We start from the raw sequence: 19047 nt of genomic DNA, 5'->3' as shown, positions 1-19047 counted from the left end.
ACATGCTCAGTGATTTGCTTTATAAAGGACTACACATTTATAAACTACACATAAGGCAACACCTCAACATATGTAAGCATAATTAGTTCATGCAACAGATAACTGCAGGTTATCAGGTGAGAATCCTAATCACATTTCGAATGCTAAGTGGCTGCTTGCACTGCAGTGAAGTACAAAGAGACCCAACTCAAAAAAGCAACTGCCAGTGGCTGTTTTGACAACAGTGACCATTCCCAGGGCTGGAAATCAGCTTTTACAGTAGAATCTCAAGTTCAAAAAGGAAAGCTAGACCCCTACACAAGGCAGATGCTTTTGTAGCAATACTTTATTGTAGAATAGGCACACTTAAAAAATAAAGTACCACCAAACAAATGGCTCCAAATAAAAGCTACACAAGTCTAGAAATCAGAAAATGACTACTGAACAAGTTTGATCATCAGTCAAGGTGGCTTAAGATCAAGACCAGACACAAGCTAGATGAGGCTTATTTACTAGGACAATAAGCAAGATTGACTAAAGCTCACACATATTTTGGAACATTGCAAAAAACTATATTTTCTAAGCTAATCCAGACAAAGCTTTATTTTAAAAGGAGAATAAAGTCAAATGTGTTACCCAGAGCAGAAAACTCCACAAGAATGTTACTTTTGAGAAGTTCAGAAAATTTATCCACTCCCCAACCAAAGTTAAATGCTTTGAAGCCCCATGCCTGTTAATGGACCGTATTCTCTTCTTAACATGTCCATTAAAACTGATGGAATTTTAAAAAGCTTAGCTTTGGCAAGAAATGTGTCTGTTTTAAGTAGAATACACCTTATTTCCATGGGATAGTTGGGACAGAACATGGATGAAATCAATTTCACAGAAACACCAAATGTTTGCTTTTCTTCACTTTGCCTTAGCCAGAACAATATTTACATTTAACAATCATTCAATTAAAACAAACAGGAAATACATCTTAAAGGATTTTTTTCTTTGCAGCAAAGTGCTACACCGGGGCAAGCAACTAGCAAATATTCTACTAACTGGATTTATTGCATTTATTTGCAATAAATAAATTGCAAATTTATTGGGACATCTTAATATGAAATTTATATTCAGCTGAGATAACTTTTGGACCTCCTAGGAACTGAAAACCACCCCACAATGCACTGTGCCATTGCATTCAAGATCTCCATGAACTGGAGGGAATTAAAAAATCAGTTTATGGTTTCCAGAGTTTCAGCAGCCCATCTTCACTATAGGTAGCAATCAAGTTCTGGTGGGGGTGGTGAGCAATACCAATAACATCCTTTTCGTGTACCTGGGTGTAAAAGAAAGTTAATTAATCTTTCCTAGAATTTAACTCGAAATCTGCAAGGGTGAAGACATAGTATTAACATACCAGAAATAATTTGTACATCCTGCACAGTTCATAGTGAGGAATATATATGCCTGATAATGTTCTTCTAAAGCAGGCTTATTGGAAGTCGTTTGCCAGGTAGTTCATGTGTATACATCTTTGCAGAAGAAAAGTAGGGGATAAGCCGCCTAGCAAAGATGCCATAGAGACGGCAGGTGTGGGAAAACTTTTCCAGCGCAAGAGCTTCTCAATCCCTTCTGTACAATCTTGTGGGAGCTGCGTGCCGGAGGTGGCTGTGGCCAGAGGCAAGAGGAGGTGGAGCAATGAAAGGAATTTTCCCTTTGTGCAGTAGGCTGGTTTCTACACACAATTACAGTGGTACCTTGGGTTAAGTACTTAATTCGTTCCGGAGGTCCGTATTGTTCTTAACCTGAAGCACCACTTTAGCTAATGGGGCCTCCTGCTGCCACCGCGCCGCCGGAGCACGATTTCTGTTCTCATCCTGACGCAAAGTTCTTAACCTTAAGCACTATTTCTGGGTTAGCGGAGTCTGTAACCTGAAGTGTATGTAACCCAAGGTACCACTGTACATACACATCCCTCTCTCCATCTTCCACCTGGGCAAGCAGCAGGCACCATCAGAGTTCAAGGATGCATTCCAGCCAGGAAAAAGCCCTCAAGGAGGATGCAAAGCAGGGCTGTTGAGTGGAGTGACTAGGAAGGATGTGTGGCGTGGGGAGAGTTCTGGGGCCGCATAAGAGAGGCCTCAAGGGCAGCATTTCGCCTCCAGGCCTGGGATTCCCCATCCTTGCCATAGAAGAGGACAATTCAGAGGTGACAAATACAGTCATACCTCGGGTTGAATGGGTTTGAGGTTGATTGAGCGCTTTTGGGTTGTGCTTTGTGGCAACCCGGAAGTAGTGGAGCGGGTTACTTTATGCAAACCGTTTCTCAGCCTTTTAGCTAAGATCAAGTGTAGGGGGACTAAACCTTTGAGACAGAAGGTCTCACCTGCTTGCGGTAAAATTACAACTTCCAAACTGGGATCAGGTCATACCCAGCACTTCATAAGGTGTTTACAAAGATGCACATGCTGCCGTCTCTGCTACTCACCGTCAATGTTCTCTCCAGCTTGCCAGTCACTGTGCTGAAACAGTACAGCACAAAGTCTTCACCCACACAGTAGATCCACTCGCCTCGTGGAGAAAGGGCACAGCAGACAAAGTCACCACCTTCCCTCTTACCAGAGCTGAAGCTTCTCACAATCTACAAAGTCAATATATATTGGTATTTAAATCAGCTGCACATTTGTTGGGTGAGTGAATTGCTTGAAATATACCGAAGGATCCCATAGATCAAACAACACTTAATTAGACCTAAGGGAAAACAGAAGCAGCATAACCCTCAGGGATCCATCCCATATTCTCTGCTTCACCACTGCTGAGAATGCTAATGAGAACAGGGCTTGCAATTATTACTTTTGGAGCCCAGAATATCAGACTTATTGAGTCCAGAATCCTATTTAGTCACAATGACTTACAAACGGCCCCACAAATCATTTAGAAGGGGAGAAGTGAAGGAATCTGGACTAAAGAAACAGACTCTTCCCAAATCCAAAAGGACGTGTTCCCAGTAATTTCAAACCTATTGTCCTCCTATAACATACCTGCCCCTGCATGTTCATAATGACAACTGTGTTTGATCTGTTGCAAACAACAAAGTGTTCCGGATTCTTGGGCAGCAAAACCACACTGTTGACGGTGATGTCTGTCCCAGCTGTGCTGCCGAGTGATTTGAAAGTGTTACAACACTCCGTAGTCTTCATATTCCAAACCTGGAAAACAGAACAAGGGAGAAAAGATCAGTACCGTCACCTAACATATATAAGCCCAGCTCCAGAGTTGTGTCACACCTTGGCAGCATGCCAAGAAATGGAATTCCAGTTCTGCAGAATGATAGTAATGCTTCACGATATGGTGAGGACCACATCCCTTCAAAACATAGACATATAAATGTACTATATATTTTGGAAAGTTGCTTGTTTGCTATGCATGTTGACACTTCTTAAAATATAACCAAATTTGCATGGTGGCTCCTGTAATCAAGGAGCAGACTTTTGTGTTTTGATACAGTTGGATGCCATTATGAATCATGGTGGCAGATTAAACTTTTCAGAATTGCACTGATTTTTTTGTTTTACTAGTTTAAAATAACGATGATGGTCTGCTTTTTATTTTTAAAAGCCAGCCCATAATTGGTGTTGAAGGTCTGGTACTGATGGTCCAGTCTGGTATTTAAAACAAGCAAAAAACAAAACAAAAAACAAAAAACCAACCTACTAAACAGCAGATTAATCAAGTATATACAATGCTTCTAGAAAACAGTTTGGCTTCAACTATGGCATCCCTTCAAAGAAATGCTAGTTCATAATATTTTAAGAAGCTGCAACAGGCAGAGAAGACGTGATATAGAAAGTATTAAATGCATGTTTTACTTCCGTAATCCAAGCTAGTGAGAATTCTCTTTACAAAAGTGAAATGAGCAAACACTTCAGCTAAGCAAGCAAAATAAACAACTACCAAAGGCCAGTAGGCTGATCTTACCTTCACAGTGCCATCCGAAGATGCGCTGATAATGTAATGCCCGTCCTGTGTAAATGTGGCTTCGTTAACAAATGACGAATGACCACGAAATTCTTTGAGAGTCTTGCCAGACTTCAAGCCATGAATCCTGCCGCAGAATAAAAGCTATATTAACGTCGCCCAACCAAGTAAGGCTGAATAGCAAAACTTAGCAAAATGAAAGGTACCTGATTGTCTGGTCAAAAGAGGCACTAAGAATCTGACTGCTGTCCTTTGAAAAACTAAGGCAGGTGACACCTTTGCTGTGTGCTCTTTCGAATCGCCTCAGACACTGCCCACTCTGAATCTTCCAAACCTGGGTAGAGGAGAGGGAAATAGAAAATCATGTGCAATTTATTTCTGGAATTTAGTCCCTGGAAAGCCACCAACTTCAGGCTCGTTGGAATTTCTTGTTATTGACTATTATAAAAACTTGAGAAGATCCTGCTGATTTTTCTTTTTCTTATAACAAGACTCGTAAAGGAATTCTGTTAATTTCATTGTATAATTGTTTCTGTCCCTAGTTTATATACATCCCACCTATTTTAATTTATCATACGTTAGAACTTGCATGATTTGGATGTTTTAATTTGTTCTTACTGGGTCTGTAACTGCATAATGAAACGCTGGTCTGCAAGAGAATCACAAACAGACAGACAGACTATTGTGAACCCCAAATTCTTGCCCATAGAGGAAGCTGCCCTAACATTTTTGCATGAGTTACTGTTATGGCCTTGCCTCCTTTCAAATCAGCTTCTGTCGCGTGAGAAGGTAAGGAATTCTGCTATGCCTCTCCGTCAGTTGTGATCGAATTGTTTGATGATTCTTGATGCAGAGAAGCAGCAGAATGACACCCTCCCCCAAGGGAGCTGTCTGTAATGTACCTTCATGAGGCACAGCTCCCTACATACAAGTCTTCCTATCAGGAAAGAGACTGCAGAGACACTAGACCAGGGGAAGGCAAATTTTTAAAGCTGTGGGCCGGTCCACTGTCCCTCAGACCTTGTGGCAGGCCAGAGAAGCAGCACCGGGGAGGGTGGGGCTGGAAGAAGAGGCGAGGGGGGCAAGTAGTCCTCCTCCGCACCACCACCACCAGCGCTTATCTTCCCTGGGGCTGCCACCACCATCGCCACCGCCATCGCTGCTGCTTCTGGGTAGAGGGAGCTCGTCCGCTCCGCTCTCTGGCCCACAGGAGCACCAGGGTGGTGAAGGGAAGATGAGTGGCGCGAAAGGGCTGGCTCCGGAGAGGGGCAGCTTAAAATGGCGCTCAGCCAGCCGCCTTCCTCCTCTAGGCAGGGTGGGGAGAAGCCAGGAGGAGGGAGGGAGGTAGCGGCGCCGCAGTGTGTATGAGAGGAGGGGATGGAATGGCGCAGCCCAAACGAACAGAAACCCCACGCTGATCCACGGACAGTCCGTGGGCCAGATCCTGAAGGCAATTGGGCCTGATCCAGCCCACAGGCCTTAGTTTGTTGATCCCTGCGCTAGACCAGTCTTACACTTTCTGGGTATAACAGTGAATCTTGTTTTAATTCAGAAAGAAGCAGACCTCAGCTCTCAGAAGTTTAGGAAACATGGCTTAAGATCACCTCTCTGGATCAGTTTTCTGTCCTCTCATTCCCAAAGTGCATACCTTGATCTTCCCATCCTGTGCTCCAGTTGCCAGCATTTCTGTATCCCTACTGAAACACATGCATAGAACCGCATCATCCATCATCATAAAGTTATCCTGAGCTTGGTACTTCAGATCCTAGATGAAGTAATGAACAAAGGATCAGTCACTGAAGGAGAAAAAAGAGCCACCGGGAACAGCAATGCGTACAAGAGTCATACCAAAGGAGCTGACTTATTCATGTCTAAACAGTACTGTCTAATGGCGCTGGGGCCTAAACTACTGAGCCTTTTGGGCTTGCTGATCAGAAGGTCGGCGGTTCAAATCCCCGCAACGGGGTGAGCTCCTGTTGCTCTGTCCCAGCTTTTGCCAACCTAGCAGTTCGAAAGCACACCAGTGCAAGTAGATAAATAGGTACTGCTGCAGCGGGAAGGTAAACGGCTTCTGTTGGAATGTCCCGTTGTGTCATAAATGGTTCAGTCATGCTGGCCACATGACCTGGAAAGCTGTCTGTGGACAAACGCCGGCTCCCTTAGCTGAAGTGAGATGACCGCCACAACTCCACAGACGCTTCTGACTGGACTTAACTGTCCAGGGGTCCTTTACCTTTACCTTACTAATGTGACTAGCGGTGGAGCTCAAAGTTAGAAGCCTTTCTTAGGTCTTACACATGAGGTTCTTTATAATAGAAGATGCTGAAGCCTGAATCTGGGGAGATTCAGGCTCTAGCATCTTCTTAATGAAATTAAATCAAGATTTAGTCTACCAAATCTAGCACTAGGTGTTACATGGTAAAAGCAGGATTCCCAAAAACGCTTGGTTTGGAAGCCTACATAACATCTTTGTCACTTGAGACCTATATTTTCAGAACCCACCCTATTTTTTGTGATTCAATTTTTCTTGTAATTGTATGTTTTAAATGTTTTTAGTGTTGTATTTCAAATTGCTGCAGACCGCCCTGGGACCTTGAACAAGTTGCTCAGTCTTGGAAATGATGCTGACAAGTGTCAAATCTGTATTGTTTTAAAATTCAAATGCACTGTGCATTCAGAGTTCCTATTTACACTCCAGTTCCATTGGGGAAACTACACAAATCATAAATGTTGCTTATTTACCTGAATTTAATACCGTAAGCCCACAACTTACGTGGGGCTTATGTTCTGGGGGTCGCTCCTAATGCCAAAATTGTAGATAGTCAAAGCCCACTGGGTTCAATGGTGGGTGGGATTGCCAAAGTAATTTCCCCCAGAATGTTGCACCCTTCATTCCCCCCTTCCTTGTTTTATTTTATTGTCTAAATCTGAATGTGCACAAGTTAAATGAGTGCAAGCTAAGGGCTTTACTGTCAAAACACAAACTATGTACTGAACAATGCACTTGAAAGGCCATGCAGTGTTTTACCTTCCTGATTTTGCCAGTGGTGAAGTTCCATACTTCAATGAACCCATCAACAGAGCCAGTGACCAGATACTGACCGTCTGGGGAAAATCGAGCACACTCCACATGAGACTTCTGGCCAAACTGTTTTAAGGGAACAAAAAGAAGGATTTCACGCAATGCCAATTTCATATAAATAACCCTCCGACACTGGAATAGGATACTATCCTAGACTAAATAATGACAAAACCTCAGCCCTCACATCACAGTAAGTGCTCAAACTCTGTGGATATTTTAAAAACGCGCAACTCTTTCTGAGGAAAAGTATCCACAATGCTTGCAGCATACAGATTTTGTACCAATTTAATATGAAATATTTATGAAAGCCTAATTTGTGTTAACTTCCAGAAACTGAACTAAAATAGGGTGGATACAGATCTGTATTGCGCAGCGTAGAGCTCCTGCTGGAGAAATGGAGCAGAGAGGTGATTTTTGCCAATTCCTTCTTCTCCCTGCAGTGCCCTGAAAAGCTGCTCTGAGAGTAGGAACAAGTAAGAGGTAGTGCTTGAGAGAGAATTGGGGGAGATCGTCTGACCCCCTTTCTCTAGCAGGAAGCCTCTGCTGGATCTCAGGGGGGCTTGTCGCTAGCAGAGGGGCAAATCTGGATTGAACCCAATTACTATGTATATGCTTTGGTTCATGGCTTTCAACCTAGCCAAAGAAAAAGTTACTTTCATCATAAAAATCCAATTTTATATTCTCCCTCTACAGGTGGATGGAAGGAATCAATCAATCAATCAATCAATCAATCACCACTGGATGCCATTTTGAGCAAGAAACATAACAAACCCATTTAGCATTCTTGTGTACATGTCTGGTATGCAAGTGAGTCAAAAAATGCATCTTTAATTTAACTTAATCTAATCATTTTAGTTTAATGACCTGTTTTATATCTTGTCTTTCCTCTCAAAGTAGCCCAGGGAGGCAAACACAGTCACTTGAAAAAAAAAAAAAAACTGAAACAGTTAAAACATTCTAAAAAGAGGTAGGTAGTCGTGTTGGTCTGACACAGTCGAAATATATATATAAAAAAATTAATTGTCCAGTAGCACCTTAGAGCCCAACTAAGTTTGTTCTTGGTATAAGTTTTCATGTACATGTATCTGAAGAAGCGTGCATGCACACAAAAGCTTATACCAAGAACAAATTTAATTGGTCTCTAAGGTGCTACTGGACAATTTATTTTTTATATATTCTAAAAACAGTTTCAGTTAAAATAATTATTTCATCCAGTGATCTCAGTTGATTTCTGGTCCAATATCAGCTACAAATATAAAAATGAGAAAGGCTACAAATGTGTTTCATCAACTTGCTTGTGTGTTCAACTATAGCAGGTATTCAGACCAAAGACTCAGCTAGATTAGGTTTTTTAAAAAGCGTTTAAAATGCATTATAACACTATGGCAGCAGATGGCAATGTAGAGATCCGTCTTTGGCAACGTGAGTTTTACCATTATGAGGTTTATAAAGTGTTTTCCTGAAGCATTTTTTTAATGTGTCTAGATCCAGCCCAAGTTCAATATGACTCAAAAGCCAGATGAAAAGATATGTCTATTTTGCATTTCATGCAACAGGATCTACAAGATATATATAAATTGGCATCAATGAGAGAAAGTGTGCTTTTCAGAGCTTACGGGCATGCAAGGAGGATTTCAAAACTAATCACTTGTAGGGGATTGAAAGTCAAGAGCCGTCAGCAATCTCGAATGTAACTACAGGAATCTCCTGCAGCCAATCGGAAGCCGCGGAAGCCCCGTCGGACGTTCGGCTTCCAAAATTAGTTTGCAAACCAGAACAACCACTTCCAGGTTTGCGGCATTCGGGAGCCAAAACGTTCGAGAACTAAGCTGTTTGAAAACCAAGGTACGACTGCACTGTATCCTTGATATGTTATTTAAATAAACTCCAGGCTTGTGCCAAGGGGAAGTCACTTCGGTGCTGCACTTCAGAGCAATGGATCCAATGGATCCAAACTACAAGAAAGAAGATTCCACCTAAACATTAGGAAGAACTTCCTGACAGTAAGAGCTGTTTGACAGTGGAATTTGCTGCCAAGGAGCGTGGTGGAGTCTCCTTCTTTGGAGGTCTTTAAGAAGAGGCTTGACAACCATATGTCAGGAGTGCTCTGATGGTGTTTCCTGCTTGGCAGGGGGTTGGACTCAATGGCCCTTGTGGTCTCTTCCAACTCTATGATTCTATGATTCTATTCTATGATTTTATGCTAAGGCAGCCATTTGACTTCACCCCTGGAAACGTACTCCATTGTCTCTCGAGACAGATGGATGCCAACAATTCAAGAAGAATCTGACCCATTCCTCACAAGTGGTAATTAGGGACTCACCTTGATATGCCGACTCAGTTGTGTGGGGAACTTTTCCTCTTCAACATCTTTGACAGCTGCTTTGCCTCGGAACAAATCAATTGTCATGCCAGGAGGTAGGAGTCCCTGGTGCTGTTGCCATTTCAGTGCCTGAGAAATCAGAGGATTAAAGCACAGATCTTGGTAACTTTTTTAATGATATTCCTTACATTGATATACCTTAGACTGGGAAGTTGCATCTCAAACATCAGCTGTGACCTTTCCTTAGTGCTAAAAACTTGACTATGATCATCCACCTACACTGCCGAAGGGTCTGTGAACATAGATTTGTTCTTGAGACTAATTTATTAAATCTATCCCAGGAAAAGAGTCTTTTGAAATATGAACTGGAAGACTGTGGTTTTACTAAAACAAATTGTATTTAACTGTATAATAATAATAATAATAATAATAATAATAATTTATATCCTGCCCATCTGGCTGGGTTTCCCCAGCCACTCTGGGCGGCTTCCAACAGAATATTAAAATAGAGTAACCTATTAAACATTAAAAGCTTCCCTAAACAGGGCTGCCTTCAGATGTCGTCTAAAAGTCAGATAGTTGTTTCTTTCCTCGACATCTGAAGGAAGGGTGTTCCACAGGGCGGGTGCCACTACTGCGAAGGCCCTCTGCCTGGTTCCCTGTAACCTGGCTTCTCGCAGCGGGGGAACCGCCAGAAGGCCCTCTCAGTGTCTGGGCAGAACGATGGGGGTGGAGATGCTCCTTCAGGTATACTGGACCTTTCAGCAGTTCATGAATAAGGATCTCTATTTTCAGTTTCATACAATGTAAATCTGGGGGGGGGGGGGAATACCTGTCCCAGCAATGCCATAAGACGAGATGGAGGCACAACACTGACTTCACCGGCCAAGGCTTGGGCAATAGCAGCTCTCCGCTTCTCTTTGCTGCTCCCATCTGGATATGCCTAACACAGAACAACGGAATACCTCAGTTTAGTTTTCAGGGCTTGAAGGAACCTGGTAGGAGCAACTGTTCTAAAAAAAGGTAAGACCCTTCCCAGTTGGAATCAAGAAAAGCTACTTATCCAACAGGTATCAATCTGTTTTGTTCATTAAGGCAAAGCAGAGATTTGTACTGCTTCCATCTCCCATAAACTTAGACCAGAAAAGCAAAGAGTGGAAGGTATCATTTGGAGCACAGCAAACACAAGGGAAGAAGGTCTCCACAATTCCACAACCTAATAATAATAATAATAATAATAATAATTTATTATTTTTACCCCACCCATCTGGCTGGGTTTCCCTAGCCACTCTGGGCGGCTTCCAGCAGAATATTAAAATATAATGATTCATCCAGTATTAAAAGCTTCCCTAAACAGGGCTGCCTTCAGATGTCTTCTAAAAGTCTGATAGTTGTTTATTTCTTTGAGATCTGATGGGAGGGCGTTCCACAGGGCGGGTGCCACTACCAAGAAGGCCCTCTGCCTGGTTCCCTGTAACTTCACTTCTCGCAGTGAGGGAACCGGCAGAAGGCCCTCGGTGCTGGACCTCAGTGTCCATGCAGAACAATGGTGGTGGAGACGCTCCTTCAGGTATACTGGACTAAGGCCGTTTAGGGCTTTAAAGGTCAGCACCAACACTTTGAATTGCGCTCGGAAATGTACTGGGAGCTAATGTAGGTCTTTCAAGACTGGTGTTATGTGGTCTCGGGGGCCACTCCCAGTCACCAATCTAGCTGGCGCATTCTGGATTAGTTGTAGTTTCCGGGTCACCTTCAAAGGCAGCCCCATGTAAAGTGCATTTCAATAGTCCAAGCCGGAGATAACCAGAGCATGCACCACTCTGGGAAGATAGTCTGTGGGCAGGTAGGGTCTCATCCTGCGTACCAGATGGAGCTGGTAGACAGCTGCCCTGGACACAGAATTAACCTGTGCCTGGAACGGATTAATCCATTTTGCATTACTTTCTATGGGAAAGCGTGCCTTGGTTTTGGAACGTTTTGGTTTTGGAACGGACTTCGGGAACAGATTAAGTTTGAGAACCAAGGTACCACTGTATATAAAAACAGATTTTTGATTAGTATAGGCATACCTCACGAGGATCAAAATAGGATCTGGCCAAAAGGTTTTCAAGGTGGATGTAGCGCTCTGGCTGAGTTTGCTTTAGCATGATCATTGGGTCAGTTTGTCTCAGGAGAGATCTGGCAGCACCCAATTCACGAAGCTCTATCAATTCCAAAACTACCTGAAATATCAGAAGAAAAACAGCATTAGTAAGCAGCATTAATGTTTAATGTGGTACGCATATTCAGTATAAGAGCAAGCTGCACAAACAGAAGATCAAAGTTTCAGGCAGCTTAAGTATGCAGGTTTCAGAAATGGAGAAGCGGTTCAGATACCGTATTTTTTTGCTCTATAAGACTCACTTTTTCCCTCCTAAAAAGTAAGGGGAAATGTGTGTGCGTCTTATGGAGCGAATGCAGGCTGCGTGGCTATCCCAGAAGCCAGAACAACAAGAGGGATTGCTGCTTTCACTGCGCAGCGATCCCTCTTGCTGTTCTGGCTTCTGAGATTCAGAATATTTTTTTTTCTTGTTTCCCTCCTCCAAAAACTAGGTGCGTCTTGTGGTCTGGTGCGTCTTATGGAGCGAAAAATGCGGTGACCAAAATCCGTATCTTGCTCTGTTGGCCTTTATTATGACAAGGATTAGTCAACTGATACTAAGAGAGTCAGCCCTGAACCCCACCTGAACGCATCAAGCACCAGATTAATATGCTTCCTGAATCTATCTATTTTTTTTTATAATAATCTTTATTAAATTTTTCAAAAGGTTACAAATAACAGAACAGAAAAAGAAAAAGAAAAAAAGAAATAAGAGAAAGGTAAAAAAGACCAAAGAAGAAAGAAAAAAAAGAAAGACAAAAAAACAGCAAAAAAGGTTTCCACCTTTTAAACTCATTTTCTATAACTTCTTTTCAAGACTTCCCCACGCCTCCCCTTATTGTATTCCATCTTCTATTGTTTATTCAAGCAAGTTTTCCACTTAATATCCTAAGACATAGTTTGTTTAAAATCACTTAACCCTAGTTTAATTAAGATATTTTTTTATAGTAGAATTAAACTTTAGTTCATTGTTGTACCTTAGCCATCTATTAAAATATATACCTTAGCCCTATGTATAGAAAAGAAGGAGAAAAAAGAAAAGAGAAAAAACAAAATAATATACCCTTCCTAAGGTTGCCAGTATTTCCCCTCCACCGATTCCCCATTTTTATAATAATATTAATAATAAAACAGAACAAAAAGGAAACCCCTAATTTTTATACTCCTAAAGCGAAAAAAGAAAGAAAAAAAAGAAGAGACCCCCTTCGGATTGTTAAGTCCCACCCTTCCCTCCCCGGTTTCCATCCCTATCCAAAGTCCATTTGGTCCATCTTTTTAGCCTGGTGATCTTACGTCCAAAGCACGCAAGTCTCTTTCAGTCCCTTTCAGCCGGTTTCTTCGGAAGTCTCTCTTGCCTAACACCCAGGGTCGAAGATACTTTTTCTCGGTGCTGACCATGATTGTTCCATTAAATCCTACTTGTTTACACGTGGTGCTCCAACACTGTTTCCAAAATCTATATGTCCCCATTAGTCCGACTTTCACCTTGGTCAATTTAAGATTCTTCTTAACAAATCTCCAATTCTCTTTTCTCTTCTGTAGCATCTCAGCCGTCCCTTCTTTCAGCTCCTCCTGCTTGGCAGATATCTCCTCCTCCTCAATCTTTGGTTCTTTTTCCTGTCCAGCTGCCTGTGTTTTGAGCAACGAGTCTTTTTCCAATTCAATTGGTGTGTCTTCAGATAACTTCAGGTTTGAGGGGCTCGTAGACAAAACAAAGCCTTTCTCATTCATCTCTAGCAACTTTCCCACGAGAGAGATCAGCTCTTTCAAGTCAGCACGTATTTCCTGTATTCCCTGTTTTAGTTCCATTCTTGTAATGTCCAAGGATCCCCTCTAGAGGGACTCTGGTTACTTAGTGTTCTTTTCCCCTCCGACCCAAAAGTCAGATTTAGTTGTAACAATCTTTCTTTGTTTTCAATATTTTGTAACGATATAACCGGTTAAAGTTTCAACTTTCAATTCTTCCAACTTTGACAGCTAGTTTAACAGCTGTCAAAGGTTTCTATAAATCCTCGGCAGGCTCTTGACTCGGGTTATTCCCGGGCTTGAGAAGAATGGTATTTAATTCAAATAAAATAGACTCCAATCCTCCAGCACATTAGCTTAGTCCTTTTAAATCCTTTTAAATCCGTGGAATTTGTATCTTTATCCAGTCCCAGCAACTCTTCCCGCGACCTTAGTTGACAGGGCCTTGCTTTGAACTGCTTACAATAGGGGGGAGACGGACTTCCTTTTTTTCCGGCTCCCCCGTTCGTGCCGAATCCAAAACCAAATATATTGTAATCCAATTTTCAAATTACTCACGGGTTGTTGTTCTTGCTTTTAAGTCCGAATTTGATAGGAAGAAGTCAGCGCTGACCGGAGAATGGCTTGCGGCTTCGCTCAGCAGGGGAAGCAAAGGACTCACAGCACCACGCCACTCCCTGGCACCCGATCCATAGCCTTTAAAAAGGCTCCTTCACAAGTCGGGAGGGCGCTTATGGTGCCCGCCGAGTCACCATGTCCACGGGCTCCGTACCTGTGGTTTTTAAGGGTCCCCGTGTCGCCGGCACGGCAAGACCCAATCCCCTGCTAAGCAGATTCCCTCCGGAGCTCGGAGGGAATCCGCCATTAGCCAGTCGCGCCAACCCAGAAGTCTCCGCTTCCTGCATCTATCTAGTCTCACTTTATGAGACTCCATTTATGATATGAGGCTAGTTTTTTGAATTACAGGTAAGAGTACAAAAAAATGCCTTCCCTTCACCACAGACACCAAAGACACTGATGTGGAAACAACAGAATTTGAAGCCATAATATTCTCAGCATCACGTGATGATGGGAAACAGTTCTAGATATACTCTCCATCTATGGTTTGGTTGGTATTTAGTAGGAGAGGACGATTACTAGCATGGTTGAGAAATAGTACCCTTATGAGCCACCATACTTCTAGAAGACAGGTGAATAATTATTTATTCTGACAGCCTTTTAATGCCACTGTTATTTTTCAATACATGTATTTTAAATGCTTAACTTTTTAATGAACTTGCAATGTATTTCCTTGCAAAATATATTAATGTAAAAAATTAAAACAGCAAACATCAGAAAAAAGTTGGTTCAACTGTTCTCAGACCTAATATTTTAGTCTTAGTTGGAACCCATTAAATCTTCATGGAGATAAAACTATAAATGCAAAGCTACAGAGATAGAGATTATTTTCTGGTGAATGATAAAGGTGCTATCAGACATGAACTAATACTACTGTAGAAAGCGCACTTACCTGCTCATACAGATCAATAAGTGTTTTGTCTGGTAGTTTTAATGACTGTATTGCCTGCAGTACTGTGTCCCAATGGCCACTGTTAATATCTGCAACAAAGCTCTCAATGCTGTCCACTGTGTTCAGTGACACTGTGGTCTCTTCCTGTAGAGTGGCCAAGGCACGATGCAGACTGTTCTCCTTCAGGTATTGCATAATCAGTCGGATAACACTGAGCGAAATAAACAGGAGGAACAATTAATTTTGTATGTGTATGCAGTCCTCTAGGGCATATACAGAGCAATGAGGGGGGAAATACAGCAGCCGATGTATAAGCAATCCATTTCCCCAAACTTATCAGATCCTGGTTCAAAGCTAAGAGATGCACTCAGGACTTAGAAGACCCCACAATGATAATTGTGTGAAATTATGGAATGGGAATTGGAGATTTATGGCTTGCGATGCCATAAAGGAAAATTTTCTAAAGATGTTTTATAGATGGTACATAACACCTAGCAAAATATTAAAAATGTATAAAACAAAATCCAAAATGTGTTGGAGGTGTAATCAAGCAGAGGGGACGCTGCTACACATGTGGTTGACCTGTAATAAAATTAAGAGCTTCTGGGATATGGTATATGAAGAGCTGAAGAAAATGTTTAAACAAACCTTTATTTTTTTAAAAACAGATGCTTTCCTGCTGGGCATATTAGACTCCGATGTTGCAAGTGAAAATAAGAGAATATTCCTGTATGCAATATCGGCAGCAAGAATCTTAATTGCAAAAAAATTGAAAAAAGAGGTAGTACCAACAAAAAGAGTGGCAAGATAAATTATTTGATTACCTTGAATTGACCAAAATGATGGATACAATTAGCAGATAATCTAAACAAAAATTCCAAAAAGAATGGGGAAAATATAGAGATTATCTTAAAGAAAAAAGGCAGAGTCCTAAAATCAATACCTGGACTTGCTTTGAGTTATTTTTACAAAACAAAATATTGTGTGAAAATAAGAGAATATTCCTGTATGCAATATCGGCAGCAAGAATCTTAATTGCAAAAAAATTGAAAAAAGAGGTAGTACCAACAAAAAGAGTGGCAAGATAAATTATTTGATTACCTTGAATTGACCAAAATGATGGATACAATTAGCAGATAATCTAAACAAAAATTCCAAAAAGAATGGGGAAAATATAGAGATTATCTTAAAGAAAAAAAGCAGAGTCCTAAAATCAATACCTGGACTTGCTTTGAGTTATTTTTACAAAACAAAATATTGTGTAAAAGTATAAAATATAGAGAAAACTAGGAAAAAGGAAATGAGAAAGAAACAGTTTACCAAATATGGAATTAGACCTGCATTGAGGACGAAGAAAGTCAATTAGAAAAAAATAAGAATTGAAATACGGATATACGTTACCATTTGTTTTGTATCTGTATTTGTAAAAAGCTCAACAACTTTGGGCAATTTCCCCCCTCCATTTTTTTGGTTGCGGTCCCAAAAAATAGGGGTTGTCTTATACATGGGGGTGTGTTATACACAGGAAGAAATACAGTATACAGTGGACGCTTGGCTTGCGAATGTGATCCGTGCGGGATGCACATTTGCAACCTGCAGCGTTCGCAACCCGCGGGTTGCGATTCAGTGCTTCTGCACATGTGCAAAGTGCGATTTATCTGACTATTTCTGGGTTAGCGGAGTCTGTAACCTGAAGCGTACGTAACCTGAAGCACACGTAACCTGAAGCATCTGTAACCCGAGGTACCACTGTAGCTTGTTTAGCTTACAGTGGTACCTCGGGTTACATATGCTTCAGGTTACATATGCTTCAGGTTACAGACTCTGCTAACCCAGAAATAGTACCTCGGGTTAAGAACTTTGCTTCAGGATGAGAACAGAAATCGTGCAGCGGCAGCGAGGCAGCAGGAGGCCCCATTAGCTAATGTGGTGCTTCAGGTTAAGAACAGTTTCAGGTTAAGAACGGACCTCCGGAACGAATTAAGTTCTTAACCCGAGGTACCACTGTACGTAAATCCGGCACTGGGTTTAGACCACAGCGGCACCCGCGTCCCTAAGAGACCACGAGTCAGTGTTTCCCAACCTTGGGCCTCCAGCTGTTTTTGAACTACAATTCCCATCATCCCTGACCACTGGTCTTGCTAGTCAGGGATGATGGGAGTTGTAGTTCCAAAACAGCTGGAGGCCCAAGGTTGGGAAACACTGAATCCCCTGCAGGACTGCGTGTGTGGCCTCAGAGCAAATGCACCCGCGCCGAGTACCAGCAACTGCAACCAAGCTACGAAAAAGCTCCCTCCTCGGCAACCCGGGAGTGTTTTAAGCTGGCCCCGACGGGCACGAGCCAGGAATGGGTCTGCGGGAAGAGGACAAAGGCGCGGGCGCGGAAGGGGCCTGGCGCCGAGGCACGAAAGCAAGGCCGCCCGCTCCCCGAGCCCAGCCAGGGAACTCACTCCGACGACTCGATTTCGATCGACATGATGAACTAACGGCCCCTCGTCACCTGGAGAACTCCGAACCCAGGCGCACAGCAAAAAGCCGCCACTTCCGGCCAGCCACTTCCGCTTCCGGGGTCATGCCCCCTCATGCGACCTATCGCGACCCTCATAGACTTATGGCTGTAGACTCCCGAGGTTTATGGAATTCCGGGTTCCTTTACACCCCCCCCCCCCAGCCACACTTTCAAAATGAAAATTTGCCGGTTCCCCTCCTCCCACATCGGTAAGAAATACATTGGAAAACGCAACTAGGATTGTTCCCAGTACCACTCGATGCCCTTGCTTTCGTTTTGAAAAGATGCCAGTCCCAATTCTGCAATTTTAAAAAAAAATATGTTTCTGATACTATGCTACAGTGAAATGTTTTGGATATTTGTTTGATTGCCCTTGAATCTTCCCTGCTATCCGCTCCTGCCACACCAATGTGGGGCATCACGTTACCTACCCCCACACAACTCCAGAGTGGAAATAAGAAATACGCATTGTATTCAATCAATGGAAATTGCTTTCGAGCTTTTATGTATAGCAACCCCTCTGCAGACTATAAAGGGAAATTTCAACATGGAACTGCTCGGTTATACTTCGGTTAGACGTTAACTTAATCGGTACTTTATGTTGGTACGATATCGGTACGATATTATGTTGTGGCAAACTGCTGCTGTGGAAACAGGTAATCCTTGTGGTGTCTTAAAGAAAACAAGAAAAAAGCTTTCCCTAGAGAGTCCGTTTCATCAGATGAAGTGAAATCCTGCATTGAAAGGAAATATATACACACACAGCTGTGGTGGGGGCCGGAATGTAGAAGAGTGAGTAATAATAATAATCTATAATAATTTACTATTTATACCCCACCCATCTGGCTGGGTTTCCCCAGCCCTCTCTAAAGGATTACTGTGCTCGTTTTGCAATCATTTAAGCCAGGTCTAATAACTGAAATATTATCGACTGTACTTTTTGAATCCCATTGCCATTTGACTCCAACATTATTATTATTTTTTCTTCACCCATGTGTAACTTCATGCAACTGATGGGGTCCCTTCCAAGTTCTACAATTCTATGATTCTGTTATTCTAAGTGAACTCTGATTCAGGGAAGAGTATGCTGTAATAACGTGGCCAGTCTTTCAGGTGCCACAAGACTGTTATTTTTGCTAAAACCATTACATCTCCTCTCTCCCTCTGAAAAGTGTGACTCTTCCATTTTTCTATCTCTACGTTACGGATTAGAATGCGTATAAACAATGCGACGCGCCTCTTTTTTTTGCGGTCACGTGACGGTCCCTATATGCGACGCTCTTCCGCAGTCGCCGCGTTCGTGTACGTCACGAGACGAAAGTTGCTGTTGCCACGAGTTCTCTCTAGTCTAGGCAACAGCCACTTCAGCTGCACCCGATTGGCCCATCTCTTAGTGACGTCACAGAACATCTCTGCGCTTTGCTTTCTCGCCCACCAAATCTAAATTAGATTCTAATCCGTGTGGTCTTGGAAGCAAATCCTTGCCTGTCCAGAAACCCTATCATAAATTGTCAGCAAATTAGCTTTCTGAGTGATTTCCCTAAAGAAACAACATTCTAAAAGACAACCTCAAATTTGGCATAAATGTGGCTGCTACTTTCTACTGTCCTTTTTCTGCCCAGTTGATGCTGCAAACGATTTTGTCATGCTGAGGTGGCAACCCAAATTGCACTTTAAGCAATGTATGGGATGTTTGCAATTTGGTTCTTAAGGTTGTCATCTAATGGACCCTCAAATCAGGTGTAATCATACGGAACTGCAGGAGGAGTCCCACCAGATTTCAGAACGTACA

The 19047-nt window shown here is 42.4% G+C and overlaps 2 protein-coding genes across 2 annotated transcripts in view; one reads left to right on the top strand and one right to left on the bottom strand.

Moving 5' to 3' along the window:
* ELP1 (elongator acetyltransferase complex subunit 1) overlaps window positions 1-19047 on the top strand; it is a 192582-nt gene that overhangs the window by 84762 nt on the left and 88773 nt on the right. The window lies entirely within an intron of this gene.
* On the bottom strand, window positions 308-17340 carry SMU1 (SMU1 DNA replication regulator and spliceosomal factor). Its single transcript, XM_083719269.1, has 12 exons — window positions 17197-17340; window positions 14747-14957; window positions 11420-11572; window positions 10183-10293; window positions 9351-9479; window positions 6974-7093; window positions 5594-5710; window positions 4152-4279; window positions 3946-4072; window positions 3009-3176; window positions 2456-2608; window positions 308-1303 (listed from the first exon to the last, which is right to left on the bottom strand). The coding sequence occupies exons 1-12, from the start codon at window positions 17220-17222 to the stop codon at window positions 1205-1207; spliced, it is 1542 nt and encodes a 513-aa protein (XP_083575395.1). The 5' UTR covers window positions 17223-17340; the 3' UTR covers window positions 308-1204.

This window comes from Podarcis gaigeae (assembly GCF_964106915.1).
Source record: "Podarcis gaigeae genome assembly, chromosome: 17".
Taxonomy (NCBI): Eukaryota; Metazoa; Chordata; class Lepidosauria; order Squamata; family Lacertidae; genus Podarcis; species Podarcis gaigeae.
This window is presented reverse-complemented; position numbering and strand designations above follow the sequence as displayed.

Excerpts from the sequence above, each read along its gene's own strand:
- SMU1 (XM_083719269.1), bottom strand. The coding sequence starts at position 17,222 with ATGTCGATCGAAATCGAGTCGTCGGA. Across the intron at positions 9,480-10,182 it reads TTATGGCATTGCTGGGACAG|GCACTGAAATGGCAACAGCA; the intron begins GTATTCCCCCCC and ends CTGATTTCTCAG. Across the intron at positions 4,280-5,593 it reads CACAGGATGGGAAGATCAAG|GTTTGGAAGATTCAGAGTGG; the intron begins GTATGCACTTTG and ends TCCTCTACCCAG.